Source organism: Telmatherina bonti, assembly GCF_933228915.1.
Source record: "Telmatherina bonti genome assembly, chromosome: 2".
NCBI lineage: Eukaryota > Metazoa > Chordata > Actinopteri > Atheriniformes > Telmatherinidae > Telmatherina > Telmatherina bonti.
In genome coordinates, this window is record NC_136620.1 from 14945520 (window position 1) to 14964515 (window position 18996).

General features: G+C 42.1%; 1 protein-coding gene across 1 annotated transcript in view; it reads left to right on the forward strand.

The window, feature by feature from the left end:
- ripor1 (RHO family interacting cell polarization regulator 1) overlaps window positions 1-18996 on the forward strand; it is a 44784-nt gene that overhangs the window by 17185 nt on the left and 8603 nt on the right. Inside the window, exons 5-16 of the mRNA XM_079247159.1 lie at window positions 38-61; window positions 142-195; window positions 1085-1234; window positions 1320-1383; window positions 1625-1668; window positions 2205-2330; window positions 2418-2566; window positions 2900-3026; window positions 5522-5647; window positions 7929-8086; window positions 8189-8813; window positions 8919-9052. Coding sequence (XP_079103285.1) covers window positions 38-61; window positions 142-195; window positions 1085-1234; window positions 1320-1383; window positions 1625-1668; window positions 2205-2330; window positions 2418-2566; window positions 2900-3026; window positions 5522-5647; window positions 7929-8086; window positions 8189-8813; window positions 8919-9052 — 1781 coding nt within the window. The remainder of the gene's footprint in view (window positions 1-37; window positions 62-141; window positions 196-1084; window positions 1235-1319; window positions 1384-1624; window positions 1669-2204; window positions 2331-2417; window positions 2567-2899; window positions 3027-5521; window positions 5648-7928; window positions 8087-8188; window positions 8814-8918; window positions 9053-18996) is intronic.

Here is an 18996-nt window from a genome sequence, read left to right on the forward strand (position 1 = left end):
ATGTTGATTACTTCACATGTTTTTTTTTCTTCTTCAGGGTTTCCTGTATGAGCTAGACAAGGTGAGCTTTTTCTCTTGTTACTGATGGAAGGGCTTTCTTGTGAAAACTGCTTGTAGTGATCTTCTGCTTTTCTTTGACAGCAAGTAAAGGTGATCGAGAGGTACATCAGAAAGCTGGAGTTTCACCTCAGCAAGGTAAGACAGGTAGCTGTAGATCTAACAGGTGTACCACGGCAAATGATGGTACATATGGTACATTACATACATAACAGCAGTTCAGCTTGCTTCACATGATAAAAAGAAGAGATAAAGAGAAAATGAATACATGCAGAATCAAAGTTACGTTGGGGTGTGATTAAAATGTTTGCAAGAATCCTAAAAAAAATCATGCAAAAATACAAAATTAAATGGATTTTCAGCAAGTTATGGTCTTTCTGTAAGTTAACAGATACGCTGCAGATTTTAGCAGTAGGTGCACGAGAAAAGTTTTTAGCCTTGGTTTGGTAAAAGTTTAGTCTAAGTTTAGTCTCCACAGTTTGTTTAATTTGTTTGCAGCATTGGGTACTCTAAACAGTCCCTGGTATTGTGCTTAAATGATTGTTGTGTTGCTGTGTTGGTCCTGTGATGGACTGGCAACCTGTCCAGGGTGTACGCTGCCTAACGCCCAGCGATTGCAGGGAGCTTCCCTACAAACCTTAAGGGAAACAAGTGGTTAAGAAAATGGATGGACGAATTGTATGAAGCCTACTGTCCATGTTTAGTCTGGACTCTGGTCTGGAGTAGCTGACATGAATCCTTGTATTTAAGAGAATAATTATAATTTATATAAATACAATTTCAGAGTTTGAGTTTGTAAACCGGGTTATATAACACTGTAACAGTCTAAATGTTTATTTGTTTTTCATTGTTGTTAATCCAGCGCTTCCTGTTTTATCAGGAGTGGTTATTAAGTTTCAGCAGTAATAACCTATCTGACCCAAAAAGTTTCCTCAGAACCGGTCTGATCTGCTTATTGAAGAACTGGTTCAGTTCTGATCACCCTTCTTATTGGAGTTTTCTGATGTAAGTTTTGATCTTCTGTCAGATTGAAGAGCTGTATGAAGCCTACTGTCTGCAGAGGAGACTGAGAGATGGAGCCGACAAGATGGTGAAGGCGTTCACAGCTTCTCCTGGAAGCAAGGAGGCCAGGGAAAGTTTGGCCGAGGCCAACAAAGGCTACAAGGAGTACACCGAGGTGAGCCGAAGGGACGGAGTTGGTGGAGACATAGGCTGTGTGTAAATGGCAGAAATAAGTAACTGAAATTTTTTCCCATCTGCAGAAAATGTGTGTGTTGGAGAGTGATCTGGAAACCCAGCTGGGAAAGTTCCATATCAGGATGAGGGGTAATTCCTCTATACCCGATTACTGCAGAGAAGCGTGTTAAAGTTCAGCTGCAACGGTCTAGATGATGCTGAAACTGCAGAAATTAAACCTACTTCTGCAGAAACAAACAGAAGTTCCAGCTGCTGGATTAAACATTCTCTTTTTGATGATGACTTTCTTCATTTCCCTACTCTACGTTTGTTGGATATGGAATATTCCTTAAAACTGATGCCTGTCTATTTTTCTCCTCTTGTCTTTCAGGTCTGGCTGGATTTGCCAGGTTGTGTGCTGGTGATCAGTATGAGGTTGGTATCTGTCTCCCTCTGTAATACACTAACTTACTTCTGTAAGAGTGTATTAAATACTGAGAAACAGTAGGGTTTTGCTGTTTTTGTCAGATAATGAGAACGATTAAAAGATTATTTATCTTTCTGAATTATTTTACTAAGTGTTTAACAGCAGAAAAGAATTAAAAAAACTGAAACCTCTTGAGACAATGACAACATGAAACAGCGTGTAATCCACTTAAATGGGTAAATAAAATCTGAAAGTTTAAAGACTATGTGATAAAGGTTGCTGGTACTGAAAGGAACAGTGAGGTGGATGGAGGAGGATGACCTGAGAGAGCTGGAGGTGACAATATGTAAGACATCCAATAGATAAGGGGGGGGGGGGGGGGGTTGAATTCTATCCTTGATTATCCTTGAATAGTTACTAAGCAGTTTAGATATATTTTCATTTTTAATTCTTTATTTGGATCTGATACTATGGGATTGCTTCCACCTGTCTGATCAAACATGTTTTCAGAATCAGGATGTGAGTGTGTTTACTTATGTTTCAGATCTTCATGAAATACGGTCGGCAGCGGTGGAAGCTCCGCGGTCGGATGGAGATCAATGCCAAACAAATGTGGGACAGCGAAGAGATGGTGTTCCTCCCGCTTATCAATGAGTTCCTTTCTGTGAAGGTTGGTTGGCAGAATGTTCCCATTTAGATCTTCATCTAATATTTAAAGATGATGTAATCCAACAACATATGTCTGTGGGTTGCCTAGGTGACAGAGCTGAAGAGTTTAGCCAACCACGTGGTTGTTGGAAACGTTTCCTGTGAAACTAAGGACCTGTTTGCTGCTCTGCCTCAGACGGTCGCTGTGGACATTAATGATCTTGGAACCATTAAACTGAGTCTTGAAGTCACGTGGAAGTAAGTCTCAGTTGTTCTTTTTTCCCTGAAAACTAAGACTTAAGCGAATGATATGCAGACCAAGAGAAGGCTTGGTCACATGTATGTGTTGTAGCTATACTTATAAAGGTTTGAGTTTTTTACTTTGATGGTCTTTTATGTTCTCAACTCTATCCATCATTTTAGCCTCATAATCTAACAACCAAGGTTTTTCTTGAATGTCTAGATGTTGATTGGGATTAAAAGGGTTGAGCTTTCTACAATATAAATAATACAAAACATAACATTAAAAAATGTGTAATTTTAAATATTAATTCGTTTTTATGACGTCCTCACTTAACTTTTCCTCCTCAGTCCGTTTGATGAAGAAGAAGCAGGTGGGAGCTCCGTCAATAAAGCTCCAACTGTCAGCAAGAGGTTCTCAGCCATTATCAACCAGAGCCCACCTGACACGCCATCTTTACGGGAGCAAGCCTTCTATGTGAGTTTCTCTTCATTTTAGATTTTCACCCTCAAACTAAAGCTTTTTCCATCAGTTGAAAGATTTCAGTCCTGCTCCATTTCATTGTTAAATTACATAAAAGACCCAAATGAGTATTCTGCAGCCAGATGAGGAACCCACAGCAGTGGATCTGGTTCGGTTCTGTCAGAGTTTGTGTGTAACTACATCTGGCAGACATTTTTCAGTCTCAACACTGGTAGTTTGTGTTGAGACAGATGAGACAGACAGGTCGAAGGTCAGATCTTTTGCTCTCTAACTGCTGCATGCACTCTGTTCCACCTGCTGCCTCCGTGATGTTCAGTCTTTGCCTCGGAGTCTGAACAGACGGCCTCTGCTGGACATCTTCAGAGGCACACTGAGCCAGAGTTGCCCCTGTAGCGACATCTCCCCTGCAGGACGGCGCTCTGTAGTAAGTCCTGATGATTCAGAACCTGTAGAGTAGAAGCTCAGAGACCCCGACACCATGGGTTGGAGTAGAAGAACCCTAGAACTGTAGAAGTGATTGCTTGTGGTTTTATGGAGACGTGAAGCTTGTTTGCAGGTTTATTAGAAAAAAGAGATTTAGTGTTAGCTTTTTATATGCTTTAAACGTCAGAGAAAAATATCTTCTGAAAATTTCATTCTGAGTATTTCTGCCTATTTACTGACGGATTTTTCTCAGCTCAAGCAGAGTGTCTGAGGCTACATGGATATTTTGGAAAAACAGATTTTTCTTCTTTATTTTACAAATAAATGTTCACACAACCCTCTTCCATAAATATTCCTGTTTGCATAAAAGTAGAAGCGCATTTGTGAGGTCCAACACTGTTGTTGAAAAAGAAGACTTGGCTCGCAGACTCAACACTAATTCACCCCAAAGGTGTTTTTATTTATTTATGTCAGGACCCTGTGCAGGCCGGTCAGGTTCGTCCACACCAACCTGGTTCATCCATGTCTTTATGGCCCTTGCTATGTGTTCTGGTGTGCAGTCACGTTGGAACACGAAGCAACCATCCACAAACTGCCCCTCCATCTATTTTCTTATCCACTTTCTCCAGTTAAGGGGAGCTGGAGTATATCCCAGCAACCATTGGGCAAGAGGCAGGGTACACCCTGGACAGGTTCATTTCCAAACTGTTCCCATAAATTTACAAACGTGGAATTGTACAAAATCTCTTAGTATACTGGAGCATTTTAAGTTCCTTCAATGGAACTATAAGGGCTAAGCCCAGCTCTTTAAGAACAACCCCACACCATAGTCATAATCCCCTTCCATCAAACTTCCCAAAATGCAGTCAAACAGGTACCGCTGAAAGCTGGTGACCTCTGCGAACTCTCACACCTCTACACCTCACTATTTTACCTAGCTACCACTTCATGGTTGAGCTGTTGTTGTTCTCAAGTGCTTCAGTTTTGTTACAATACAGCTGACGGTTGTCATTTAGTAGCAAGGAAATTTGGTATGATAGGATGCTACTTGTGCAACAAGCCCAGTCACAGTATCACAGTGGAATTCACTGAGCTCCTGAGAGTGACCCAATATTTCTAGATGCAGTTTTCATGCCTGGCTCCTTGATTGTATACATCTGTGGTCTTGGAAGGGATAAAAACGCCTAAAATAAATTATTTGGATGGGTGAGTGAATACTTTTTGCAATACTGCGTAGGAAGAGTGGACACTTTACTATAAATCTTCATGCAAACTAGCAGGACCTTCATGATTATTTCAAACAAAGGCAGAATCAGAGGAGAACACGAGGTTTTTCAGAGCTCAAATAAGTCTTATGACCAGAAAACAGCAAAAGTAAGTTTTTCCTTTTCCTTTGCTACTATTTACTTCCATTCAAGGCAAATCTATCTTATGCAGCTTGACAGCTGGAAGGTTGTGGCTGTTATCCAGCTCCAGAAATGATCACATCATCTACTGATCAGAGGAAAATAAACCTTATCTGACACAGTGGGTGTTTTCTACAAACAGCTGTTTTAGATCAGCTTTTGATAGACAATAAATGGTGTTTTGAGCGTTGGGCCAAATTTGAATATATTTAGATTTTCTTGGCTTTACATTGAAACACTCAGCTGGTCCTGTGATGCTGGGGTTTGCCTGGTTTGAATTGGGAGGGCTGGTCAGTGGTGTTATGTTGTTGGAGCTCATGGAGCAGAGCTTAGTTCACCACTCTGATCCCCTCACATCAAGATCTCAGATTTCCAGTCTGTGAGCATCAAATGAGGAGGTTGAGACATCTGCCATGAGGAGGAACATTTATCCCCTCCAAAAACAAACCTCTTAAAAGAAATAGTTGGACATTGCTGCTCTGCAGAGTTAATGATGTAGACTGGGGGTGAGTGGAACCAGTCTGAACTTTTCTTTTCAAGGTCTTTTTTGTGGATAAATCAGTGTTTGTTTCTCATTACACTGTTGGAGCAGTGACTTCCTGCTATTTCTCTATCTGACATCCTCCCCCAGCCTTTTTAACCCATCCTGTTCTCCTGCAGAACATGCTCCACCGCCGTCAGCAGCTGGAAAACGGAACAGCGTGGTCCAACTCATCCGAGTCCTCTGATGACTCCTCTAGCCCTCAGCTGCCTGTTCAGGGTCTGCGCAGCTCTCCAATTCAGATGGTAAAACACATTAAACACCTTTAATCATCATCTTCAGCTATCTCCCAGCTATGTTCCAGCTGGGAGCATCGGATTTCAGCTGAGGTCACAGCACTTATCACATTCCAGCAACTGGATATCAACACACTGCCCACTTCAAATGCACACCATGGTCCCCTGACAAAAGATAACTCCGAATCCTTCTTCCTCCTCTCTCTTCTCTGACCTTTCTTCAGATGGTAAAAGTCCGATGTTAGTGTCATCTTGTGTTTTTCTGCTTAATGAGCGATGGTGTACATTCAAAACAGCCACTGTGTTGATATCCAGTTGTTGGTGTGGGACGCAGTGCCATAAAATTAAACTCTGCTTGAAAGTGATGTTCCAAAGTGTATACGCTGCAGGACCTATATATTGACCTGGATCTTATGTTGAAACCACTTTTTAATCTAACTTTCCACCAATCAGATAGCTTAAAGGGGCTCTGTTGCGCTGTTTCCAGATTTCTGAGCTTTCTACAGTGTTATAGTGTTAAATACTCATCAAACATAATGCGTCCCGCAGTTTTTTATCACCTAAACGCATAGTTGAGATATCTAGCACTCTCTAAGTTCAGTTTCCATGGCGATGTCAGAGACTTTTTCTACTTCAAAATTTTAGTGACATCCCGGGGGAGGGACTCAGTCATTGGTCATCTTCTTTAAATAGTGCACATTCACCAGAAGAAAGCCACGCCCACATTCACTGCTCAGTATAACTACTCCTAGCAGTTGACCAATCAGACGCAGCCTGTGGGCGGAGCTTTCTCTGTTTGCTTGTTTCCGGAAGAGGCTGATCTGATAGCCTGGCAAGCCAGACTCTCTCGCTGTACCAGCATAGAGTCTGGGACTCACTCGCATCAAAGGATTTTTAGGGTGGGAAAACCAAGCATGGAGTAAACCAATCAGAAGAATGGGGGAGGTGACATCAGTAAAGTGGTAGCCTACAATGTCCGGAAGTGTTCAGTAGAGCGAACGCAACAGAACAAAATAAACACGGTGTGGAGTAACGAAGACATAAATGACGTGTGTCGTTTTTGCTGTAAAAACCTGAGGGTTGATCTAAAAGGATTTGATATGTTCCTGGTCATTTAAAACAGCATTTACGGCAAAAAGAAACAAACTCCCGCTACGCCGGTCCGCCATCTTGAATGGTGTGTTGAATACGTGATGATGTAAGGCAAGTGTTTCCCCAGATCAACCAATCAGAGTGGCCAGTCTTAAGATCGATGCAAATCTCTGTGAAGATGAGGGACTCCAGACTGAATCACTCTGTATTGAATATATAGAGCACTCCAGGCTACGGATCTGAGAGGATCAATGCAAAATGAATGACGGGGTTTGTGAAAAATGCTTGATTATTTCTTGCCCTTCTGGACTTTTATATTAAAATTCATTTTAACTTTAACTTTAAACATGTCAGGAACAACCAAAGATGAACAAATGAGCTGAGAGTTTTATGTCTATCTAAAAAGAACAAAATTATTGGTCCTTGATGGCAGGAATAAAGCCAGGAAGATGTTTTTGATGCAAACTTGTAGCAAAAACGAGGTGAGTTGGTTTTGTGAGGATAGTAGGTAAATAGAATATGAATCAACACCCCAGCATTACAAGATTATTCGTACTATTTAATAGTACCATAAATAACTGGTAATAGAAAATAAAAACAGCAGAAGTAAGAATTGTAAATATATCAGCAACATATGTTTTAATGCCAATATTTTTTCTCCTGAAAGCCAAGACTTGAGAAAGTGATATGCAGATAATGAATGGCTTGGTCAGTTTTGATCTGTGTATTATCTCTGTTAGTACTGTTAGCTAAATAAATTCAGTGGGTTTTTTTTGGTTGTATTTATGGTGCTATATCGATTTATGCATTCATTTTACATCATTTTAGCCTCATAATCTGATCTTTGAGAAAGAAAAAGTCTGGATGTTGACTGGGATTATAAGAACTAAGCTCCTACATGTATTTTAGCAAAATAAAACTTATCTGTGACTGTTGGGTTTAATTGGCATTTGATGTATGAGACATTCGTCCAGATGTTTATTGGGAAAATCACGACATCATGATTCTTATTAGGCGAATGCAGGTCCGTTCTACTTCAGAGAAGAGGTTTTAGTCATATGATCTGGACTACAGACGGCAGCAGATCCATCATTTGTCAATAAGGATGAAAACAGTTTAGTTTCTGTTACTGATGCTAGCTAAAGATGCTAGCTGTGTTGTGGTGAGTAGGGTTACGCCGTTGTCCCTCTATCTTCAGGCTGCGATGGCGACGCCAGAGAAGGAGCCCACGGTAACAAGAAGTTCCTCCCCAAAGCCTGACAGAGGCTCCTCTTCCTCCTCATCTCCAAAGTCCAATCACAGACTCTGTGGCACCTCTGAGATCTCCAGCACCTTCAAACATGCAGCCCAGAACAGGTCAGGTCTGGTTCTGGTGTCTGAGCTGTTCTGGTTCTGTTTGTTCTATACCGTGTTTGGTACTGTGGTTCTTTGTCAGTAACCGCATGAACTGATTAACAGGGAGGAGGTGAAGGGAGGGATTCCCACCAGTGAGGATGACGAGGAGAATGCAGGGCTGAACCACAGCCACGGGTCGGGTCAGTACTCTCGTTCTCTGAGCCATATCAGTGAGAGCAGCTCTGATGGAGTGGTGCTGACAGAGCGCTCGGCCGGCGAAGCAGGCGACGTCATGTCTCTGACCTCTGGGCTCTCCATCACCGACATAGAGATGGAGTTGCCCAGCAGGACTCCAGAGCCCCCCAGTCCTGCTGCCTCCCATCCTGACTCATCCCCACAGAGACTTGGTCCTCAGGAGAACTCATTCACTGACCCAACCAGGTGTCTACAGGATGCATCACTGTCTGTCCACACATCCACCTCCTCCAGTGCTGAGAGATACCCAACTGGTCAGATCAACCTTCAGTTAGAAAATGGACCGCTGAGCACAGACGTGACATATGTGGCCCAGAGGGTGGCGGTGGAAGAGGACATGTCAGGAGTGGGAGGAGAGAGGGATGCTCGGGTAGACAGTGGCCTGGAGGACGCTTTGGGATCGGTTTTGTCCTCTTTGGATGACTACAGAGGACAGTTTCCTGAATTACAGTTGCTGGAACAAGAGCTGAGGCTGCTGCAGGTGATGCTGAAGGTGAGGATGTCTTCTTATTATCAGGTTTGGGCATGAACATGTATATGTCAGATGTCCCTCCTGACAATGTTTCTGTGATTTTTTTTTTTTTTTTTGTTGGTGAAGGGTGGTGGGCGTAGTCGCTCATCCAGTGTGGTCAGCCTCACCGTGGAAACGGCTCTGGGCAGCTTCGACTTCCTGGACACATCAGATTGGGAGGAAGAGGAGGAGATGAGTGATGGGAGGATGAGAAACGGCAGGTCAGTGAAAAGATCATGTGATCAGAGACGCAGACGACACACTGACATTCTTCATCAGAATGAGACATGGTGTTATATCAGGCTTCATTTCATTCCCAGTGGAACATAAGCAGAACATCACACGTTGACAATGAGACATTTCATGGAGCTATTAGCTTATTCTGAATCTGAAGGCAACAAAGAAGAGAAAGTTTTAGGAAAAACATATAAAACAATCACAAATTTGCTCTATTTGCTCCAAAAAATAGATTAGGTTTGTAAACAGAGTTGAATATCAAACGCCAACACGTGACTTAGAGCTGAAGGCTCTCAAACTTGATGAGCTTGTTGTCAAGCTTGTGTTAAAAAAAATGATTGTCCTGCTTGATAGGACTGGTAGAGCAACAGAGGACGCGAGGCCAACTCAGCTTCTTTGAAAACTTTATTTTGAAGTTTCAGCAGGTTGAAAACCTTAAAGAAATTAAATAGGAAAAATTAGAAAATAGTTTTTACCTCATTGTTTTTACCTCATATTTATATATTTCTATTTATATTTTTAACTGTGTATTTATTTCTGTACGTGTTTTTATAAACTTTTTAAATAATAGAAAGCATAAAAATTTTAGTCATGAAATCAGATTGATTTTAATTCTGTCTTAATATATAATCTTAATGTTTTTATCTAATTTAAATTTTTAATTGTTTAACGTTTTAAACTTAAAGTTTAATGTTTTAAACTTAAATTCAAGCAATTATTTAGCCATTCATTCATGCATTCATGCTCTTAGCTTAAACAGAGTATTTATATATTTCAATTTACATTTGTTTTTAACCTCAGGTCTTTTACCATCTTTTTTTTAAATATTTACAATGTTTACAATGTTTACAAATCATATTTACAATGTTTTTAGCTCGTACTGTTTTAACTACTGTACTTAAGTTACTAAAGATACATATTTATAACTAGCCAAACTAAACATAGCCTCTCCCACTCTATCAGGCAAATAATGTTGCTGGCTGTGACCCACAAACAATTTACCCATGGCATCACAGGCCTTTAGTTTCTTATAAATAACTTAACTTTTAACTTTTTAACTTAAAAAGACTTTTAGAATCAAGTTCACTCAATGTATTATTTCAAAAATAGACTTTAAATGAAAACTCCAAACTCACCAGCCATGTCTCTGTGCTCACCCAAGTATTCATTGGTGTTAAAAGATAAAGAAAAGGGTGTTTTAATGAAGAGACATCTTCTTTGCCATGACACCTCCCACTTGAGCTCCTGGTGGGACACCAAGGGAGGTCACACAGTCTTCATGGATTTTCATGGGTTTGGTGGTGCTTGTTCTTCGATTGGTAATAGGACAATAAGACGTCTCACATCTCTATGTAGGACAGTAGCTGGAATTTTATCTTTGACTTGTTTTGCAGGGGTTATCGAGACTGGGTAACTTGGGTAGACTCTTACATTAGCGTCTCTGACGATTCCTTTTTTGTCTTGGTTCACTTTTACTACCCTCCCAACTTTGTACTGGTTTCTTAGTGTGTTTTGGTCAGCCACCCAAACTATGTCACCGATTGCAATATTCCGCTCTTTTGTGTGCCACTTGCTCCGTATGAATAGATTTGGTCCTGCCAGCTCAGACCACTTCTTCCAAAACTTGGTAACTTCTGATTGAATGTTTTGAAGTCTTTTGTAGGAGTAGCCTTCAAAATCGAATTTAGCGATGTCACCTTTGGGGCTGGCTCGTCCAAGCAAAAGACTATTAGGGCTGATATAGTGGATACAGTCTTCTCTGCTTTGCACACGTGCATCTATTGGCCTTTTATTCACAAGGTTGGCTGCAGTAAACAGAAATGTTTGGAATTCACTCCAGGTGAATATGTTCTCACCAGCTGGGTTGTTCAGGGCTCTTTTCACCAAACGAACTGCTGCTTCAGCTGCACCATTGCGATGGGGTGAGTCTGCAGGGTGGATCTTCCATGACCACTCCGTTCCATCCTCTGCTGCTTTGTTTTCAAACTCTGACTTGTCCAGTCTGTCAAGGTACCTGTATAGCTCCTCCAGTGCAGGCTTGGCTCCCACAAAGTTTGAACCTGGATCAGACCACAGCTTTTTGGGGTGACCTCTGAGTGCTGTGAATCTTTGGTAGGCTTGTAGGAAACCTTCAGAGGATTGGTCACTGACAACATCCGTGTGTATGGCTCTTGAAGCCATGCAGCAGAAAACAATGCCCCATACTTTGATCTTGACTCTCTTTCTCACTTCATCTTTAACCATGTATGGTCCAAAGAGGTCTGAAGTGGTGTATTCAAAAGGTCTGGCAGGGTTAACTCTCTCGGGAGGTAGGTCTGCCATTTGTTGTTGACATGTCTTTGCCTTGTTTTTTCTGCAGGTGACACAGCTGTCGACCACCCGCTTAGCATGTCTTCGACCTTTGATTACCCATGCTTTTCTTCTCATTCTCAGAAGAGTTCCAGCAATACCCTCATGGTTCACACTGTGGGCTTCTCTGGCAAGTAGGGTGGAAATCCAGTGCTTAAATGGCAGGATTGGAGCAACAGTTTGCTCTCCAGCAAATGATTGGAACCGCCCCCCACACACAAGGAGTCCATCATTGTCTCTGTATACAGCCAACCTCTTCAGGGCTGTGTCAGGAAATGTTTGCCCAACTTGGGCTGCCAGAAGGAGATCTCTGAGGGCATCTTGACGCTCAGTGACAGTTAGTGTAGGTACTTTTCCTTTAGCCACACTGTTAATTTCACCTTTTCCCCTCCATATTTGGGCAGCCCGCCAGGTCCAAGCAACGACATCAACAAGCTTTTGCAAAGAGCTGAACCTTTCAATGGTGACGAGTTTTCCGACCCAACCAGCTGGTTTGACCCCTGGTTTTACTTCCTGTCGCTGAGGTGTTTGCTGTGCATCCTTCTTAGCCTGGCTTCTGGTTGTAGCAGCTGTGCAGGACTTTCTTTGGAGCTTATCAACATTTTCTCTGACATGAGCAGCAACATCTCTGGGCGATTTTATTGGCCAACCATCCACTGGCAGTTCCAGGAAGTCTGGACCCCTCTGCCATGCAGAGCCCTCCTTTAGGTCCTCAGCTGAACTTCCTCTTGTTATGATGTCAGCAATGTTCAGTTCTCCAGGTATCCACCACCAATCCGTTGCAGGTGCAGATTTTTGGATTTCACCAACCCGGTTGGCAAAGAAGGTTTGATATCCATAGCTGTCTCTTTGGATGGCTCCCAGCACCGTCTGACTGTCCACGAGGTGAAACCACTGCTCCACTTGCATTCTTGCATGCTTCTCAAAATACTTGCGAAGTCGGGCTGCGAAAACTGCTCCACAGATTTCGGCTTTAACAGCTTCGCCTTTCTGATCCAGTGGTGTTAGTTTGGCTTTTGCCTCCACAAAGCGGACTTTGATGCCACGTGCTGTTTGCCACCTGAGATACATTACAGCGCCATAGGTTTTGTCGCTTCCATCAGAGAAGGTGATGGCCAAAGGGTTGCCTTTCCAATCTGCTGGCGTAAGACTTCTAGGGAACTTTATCTGACCCAACTCTGCATATTCTTCGAAGAGCTTAATGGCCTCCTCTCTAAGGCCTTCTGAGAGTGGTCTGTCCCAAGTTTCTTGAGTCATTCTTCCACCACCAGCTTCTTGGAAAGCCCGTCTTACAAGAATAGCACCCTTCTGTTTTAGAGGTGCGACCAGGCCGATCGGATCATAGAGTCCAGCTACCTGGCTCAACAATTCCCCTCCTGGTTAATGGATTTGGCGTCGCCAGCCTTATCTCATCTTTAGCGAGATGCTTGCCGGTTCTCATTTTCTTCCTCTTCTTGGAGAAGTTAATCGAGGTAAGCATGTACAGACTGTCCCCTCCTGTCTCATAACCAACTCCAAGTGCTTTATTATCCTCATCTCTCATTTGATTTGGAAGGATAATAGTCCTGCTTGGGGTTTGATTTTGGAGGTCTGTTTCTTCAGATTTGACTTGTTCGGTCTTTTGTTGCCTCCCACTTTGCCCGGACCACACCCAGGGTTTGAGATAGAAGCCTCCAGCTTTTAAGATCTTCTCCACTCTTTGTGTGATTTTGACCAGGGTCTCCAGACAGTTGTGGGAAGTGAGTATGTCGTCTACATAACTGTCTTCGTCCAAGACTCGACGCTCCCCCACCAGGTGAGAAAAGGCAGGTAACTTAGTGGTTTCCCTCATTGCCAGTTGTGCGATGCACCCTGCTGGACGGTCACCAATATTTACTCTGGTGATGGCGTATTCCTCGATGTCATCAGCAGGATGGTCTCGCCAGAGGAATCGGTGCAGGTGCATCTCCCTGTCTTCTAGCCAGACTGAGTTGTACATCTTCTTTATGTCACCTAAGGCAGCATGTACCCCTTGCCTGAAACGCAGAAGGACAGCTCTGATGGGATTGAGTACATCTGGTCCTTTTAGCAATATGTCATTCATGCTGAGTCCTTTGAATTTCTGGCTGCTATTCCACACTAAACGGACTGGAGTAGTGACTGAGTGGGGATTTGGGGCAACCAGATGACTCACATACCAGACAGGACCTTTCCAATCACTCTTCATCTCTTCTGTGAGCTTTATAGCAGCACACCGCTCTAGCATTTCATGTACTTGGCTTGTGTATGCTGCTTTCCAATCTGGCTCTTTTTCCAGCTGGCGTTCCGTCCTCAGAAATGTGGCTTGGACAGCACTTTTGTTGTTAGGAAGTGAGGCGGTATCTTGTGTCCATGGATACTTTGTATCCCAGTGTGGAGAGCCGACGTGAGCGTCAGCTGTGACGTAGGTGAGGCCTTCTTTTATAATTTCTAAATCCTTCTCCTCTGCCAGTGTCATTTCTTTGCCTCCTGGTTGGCAATTTCCACACCGACATCCTCCGCATTTGGGCTCACAGGAAGCACCGATGCTCTCCCATCTCCACCACTCGAGGAAATCTTTAGTAGCGCTTGCTGTGACCAACGTTTTTGCCACCTTTTGTTCCAAATTAATGCATGGCTTGGGACTGTCTTTGGTTAGTTCCTCATATCTGACTGCAGCTGTTCTCATAGATCGAGCAAAGTGCGTCTTGGACTGATGTGCAGCAATTTCAATGTGCTCAAAGAGATCAGGATGAGCTCCTCCAACCGTTTTGCCCAGAGGGCTGTCCCACAAGACAAGATCCCCTACGACTTTTACTCTTTGGGGGGCTAGTCTTCCCTCGCGGTGACTGATTAAAAGCTCAACTTCACTTGGACGTTTCAAATCTTTCAGATCAACCTCGGGAAAGAAACGCTGGAGTTTTCTGGGTTCGATCTCTTTATGGACCTTTGCGATTTCATCCAAGCCGTAGCACACAAGTTCATGTGCCCTTTCTTCACCTGATGCCAATCGAGTGCGCACTCTGAGGAGATACCGCTTTGTACTCACCGTCAAGGTCATCCCACCAACACCGTACAGGATTAATGTCACCTTCTCGCTGCGCAGTCTGAGACGGTCAGCAGCTTTGTGCGTGATATAGTTTATGTCCGAGGCGAGGTCGATGAGCGTTCCAACTTTTTGTCCTGCATTTGCTGTGACTTCCATCAACATCAATATGACTGGCGGCTCAGATAGCCCATTCTTTTCCAGTAGCTGAGATGATGGTGGAGTGCCTACTCGTGTGTTCCCATTGGTGAACGCTTTCTTGCACTTTTTAGCCATTTCTGGTGACAACTCTGCAAGGAAGTGTTCTTGCTCAGCAGTCAAATTGCTTTTTACTGCACTGCTCCTTTGGCTGGACTCAGCACTTTTCTGAAGTCGTGCCGTGCTGTCTTTCAGGCAGAGAAAGTAATGGTGATCTGGAGGACCTCCTTTTCTGCACTCTTGCTTTCTGCATAGGTACGTATCTGTACAATCTTCTTTTCTTGTATGCCAGCCAAGACACATCTTACAAGCCCCAAGCCGTTTCAGTGTGGCTCTTTTCTCTGGAACACTTAAGGTTTTGAATTTTCTGCAAAAGAAGAGTTTGTTGTAGTGCCTTTCATCACCACATACACCGCATGTGCTCTCAAGCTCTTTCTTTGTGGCCTTGGTTGAGGCAAATTTCTTTTCTGGCCTTCTTGTGGGGAAGTTGTCAGATCTGTCAGTTATTTTTAACTGCTCCAACTTTTCGAGCACGCTCTCCTGCTTCTTCAGGAATGCGACAAGCTCGTCAAGGTGCTTGTCGGGGGTCACTGCATTGCTTGGTTCCATCATATAGACAAGCCAATCCCGTTTCACAAAGTCGGGGAGTTTACTTTCTATTGTCCGTATAGCCAGTGGGTTCTTTATCGCGCTGGTGTTGTTCAGTTCCGTGAGGTCAGTTACAGCCTTTTCAACTGCTTGGACAAGTTCGATAACCTTGCATGGTTGGTTTCCTCTAACGGGAGGGAGTCTTTCCAAGTCTTCCAGAATTTCAAGTGCTATAGCAGACTTGTTCCCATATCTGTTCTCAAGGACTCGGAATATGTCTTCCGCTGACGAGTAGGTGGACAGTCTTAGGTCTTTAACTATTTTCTCCACAATACTGTCCAACAGTTGGATCTTCTTAACTTCAACAGACCCTGTTGGTTCGCCTTGCTTTTGCAAGTTTTCCCAATCCTTTTTCCATCTGTAGTAGTCTCTACTGTTTCCACTGAAGACAGGAAGTGCAGTTGGTTTGATCCTGACGATTGGATTGGTTATTGGCGCTGGGTTAGGGCTCACTGGTACTTCATTACCATTGGCAGCTCTTGCCTCAACCTCCGCAACCCGTCTTGCAGTAACGAAGTCGGCTTTACGTAGCTCCAGCTTACTTTTCAGAGTCCTTATGTTTTTGATTCTGTCATTTAGAGTCCTTCTCTCCTCTCCAGAAATCCATCTCTCCCATGCATGCAATATGTCAGTGGCTTCCTTTAGGCCTTTTTCCAATAAGTTTAGGTGAACGTCAAAGCTCTCAACATTTTTGCTTAGAACAGGTAGGTCTTGCGCTTTTTGTCCAACCTCCTCAGCTCCCTCAATTGTTTCCATAACCTCTTGTTCTCCATATTTAGACCACAAAGTCTCTTTAACAATATTTCTCACAAGTGTGAATTTTCCTTCAGCTTCACTAGCTGTTCTATCCATCTCCTCTTGATGCTCGATGACTTGTGGGTCTTCTTCTTTTGCCGTCTCGTCTGCCAGTACGGCTGCTAAACAGTTGTCATTTGCCTCAAGGAGTTCTCTGAATCGGTTAGAAAATTTGTTAAATTCTTCCAGCAACTCCTGCTGAGCCATAGACTCTGCCTCTTTAATAATTTTATTGGCTTGGCGAGTGAAGAGGCTTTTAGATATTGTCCGCTCTTTTTTGAGCTGCTTTATGGACTTTTCTTCAGCCATTACAATTGTCCTCGTGACCACAACACTTGGATTTTAAAAGCCTTTGATCTTTTAATCCTCCTGGTGCGCGAATGGTTTTCAACTGTCAAGCTTGTTTAAAAAAAATGATTGTCCCGCTTGATAGGACTGGTAGAGCAACAGAGGACGCGAGGCCAACTCAGCTTCTTTGAAAACTTTATTTTGAAGTTTCAGCAGGTTGAAAACCTTAAAGAAATTAAATAGGAAAAATTAGAAAATAGTTTTTACCTCATTGTTTTTACCTCATATTTATATATTTCTATTTATATTTTTAACTGTGTATTTATTTCTGTATGTGTTTTTATAAACTTTTTAAATAATAGAAAGCATAAAAATTTTAGTCATGAAATCAGATTATTATATATTAAGACAGAATTAAAATCAATGTTTTTATCTAATTTAAATTTTTAATTGTTTAACGTTTTAAACTTAAAGTTTAATGTTTTAAACTTAAATTCAAGCAATTTTTTAGCCATTCATTCATGCATTCATGCTCTTAGCTTAAACAGAGTATTTATATATTTCAATTCACATTTGTTTTTAACCTCAGGTCTTTTACCATCTTTTTTTTTTTAAATATTTACAATGTTTACAATGTTTACAAATCATATTTACAATGTATTTAGCTCGTACTGTTTTAACTACTGTACTTAAGTTACTAAAGATACATATTTATAACTAGCCAAACTAAACATAGCCTCTCCCACTCTATCAGGCAAATAATGTTGCTGGCTGTGACCCACAAACAATTTACCCATGGCATCACAGGCCTTTAGTTTCTTATAAATAACTTAACTTTTAACTTTTTAACTTAAAAAGACTTTTAGAATCAAGTTCACTCAATGTATTATTTCAAAAATAGACTTTAAATGAAAACTCCAAACTCACCAGCCATGTCTCTGTGCTCACCCAAGTATTCATTGGTGTTTACAGACACACCTGGTTTCTCTTACTTATTAGTGATTGGGAGCATTCAGAGCCAGCTAACCTTCTGTTGGAGCTCCATCTGGTTGCCATAAGGGCTCACTACACTATATGTTTTAAGGTGAGATGGTGTAGACAGGTGAGAAATGGTGTAGACAGTTAAAAGATAAAGAAAAGGGTGTTTTAATGAAGAGACATCTTCTTTGCCATGACACTTGTAGACTGGTGAGTCACTTCTGTAATGGAAAAATCAGAGAACAAGTTATTGCCAGACTGTATCCAGTGGTTGTTTCAGACTAGAGAATGTGAGTATGAACTGAAGGAGAGCTACATATTGACAATACACCAGAAACAAGAAAGCGAGGTGTGTTATGGAATCGGTATGGATTAGAAACAGAAATGAGGAGTGTCAAACATACATCGTGCTCAAACAATTATTTATTAAAAGGATAATTGAACAACATATTTATGTTCAATATGTATTTATCATTATGATAACTAAAGTTAAAGGGAGTGGATTCAAAGATGGATTAAGGAAAGGCAGGTGAAATCAGCTTAAAGCTTTTCGGAGGAATATTGTCCTATTCTGGTCTGATGCAGGATTCTAGCTCAGCAGCCCAGGACCTTCATTTAACAACTGTTCTTCCACAGATTTATGTTTACTTAGTGTGTAAGAACATTTCATGCAAAGTGTTTAATTTACAATCTTGTACTTCTACTTGGAAATGTTTATAAATGTAAGAACAGCTGTGGCCATGCGTCCATAGGAAAGGTAGTGAAACTGCATTTTGCAGGTGTCACAGCGATCTCTGCATCCACATTCTTTACTAGGTGGAAATACTAATTCTTAATCAGGAATCTTTTCAGTAGCTTATTTGGTTTCAAAACAGGCAGACAGGTGGGAATTGAGCATCATTAATCTGATGTTATCAAACAATATTTCATGCTCTGCGCTCTGCTGTGTGAGCATCGAGTGATCAGCTGATCTGATCGATGAGATCATTTCTGAACAGGTGCCCAAAGACATATGGTCAGAGTGGTGTACAGCACACGTGATTCCAATGAAAAGGTTCTCCAACAACTTCTTGTCATTTTCTGCACCTGCCTGTTAATGAGTCATTGTTTTGGGTCAGGTGTGTTGCAGCAGGGAAACACTAAAACCTGCAGGATGGTTGCTCTCGAGGACCGGAGTTGGAGACCCCTGCTATAAAAATTGAGGTTCTGTTTGTTCCTGTTCTCCTCCAGCTGCAGATGCGTCTTGTTTGTGTGCTGCAGCGCTTTTACTTCTCTGTTTATATTGGCTCAGAAGATTCTTGATTTATAGTTGCCACCAGCAGTTAAACTATTGAAAGTGGGCTACAAATGTGTGTTTTATAAAGTTAACTGAGTTTGAATGAGACAGAAAAGTTTGGTTGGCTTACTTAGCAGAAATGAAATCCTTTCTCTCCATCACAGATGAGAGGCACAGACGATTTCCATGTGACTTCTAAAAGGATGTGTTGTGTCTATATCTGGTTAAATGAGTGTTTCTGAATGAATTGACCATTAACAAAACAACACGGTGATTTAAAACTCGTGGGATTTATCAGCAGCTGATTACATGTAGGTTTCTGGGTGGAATGCATGGCTGCAACAAGTTACATA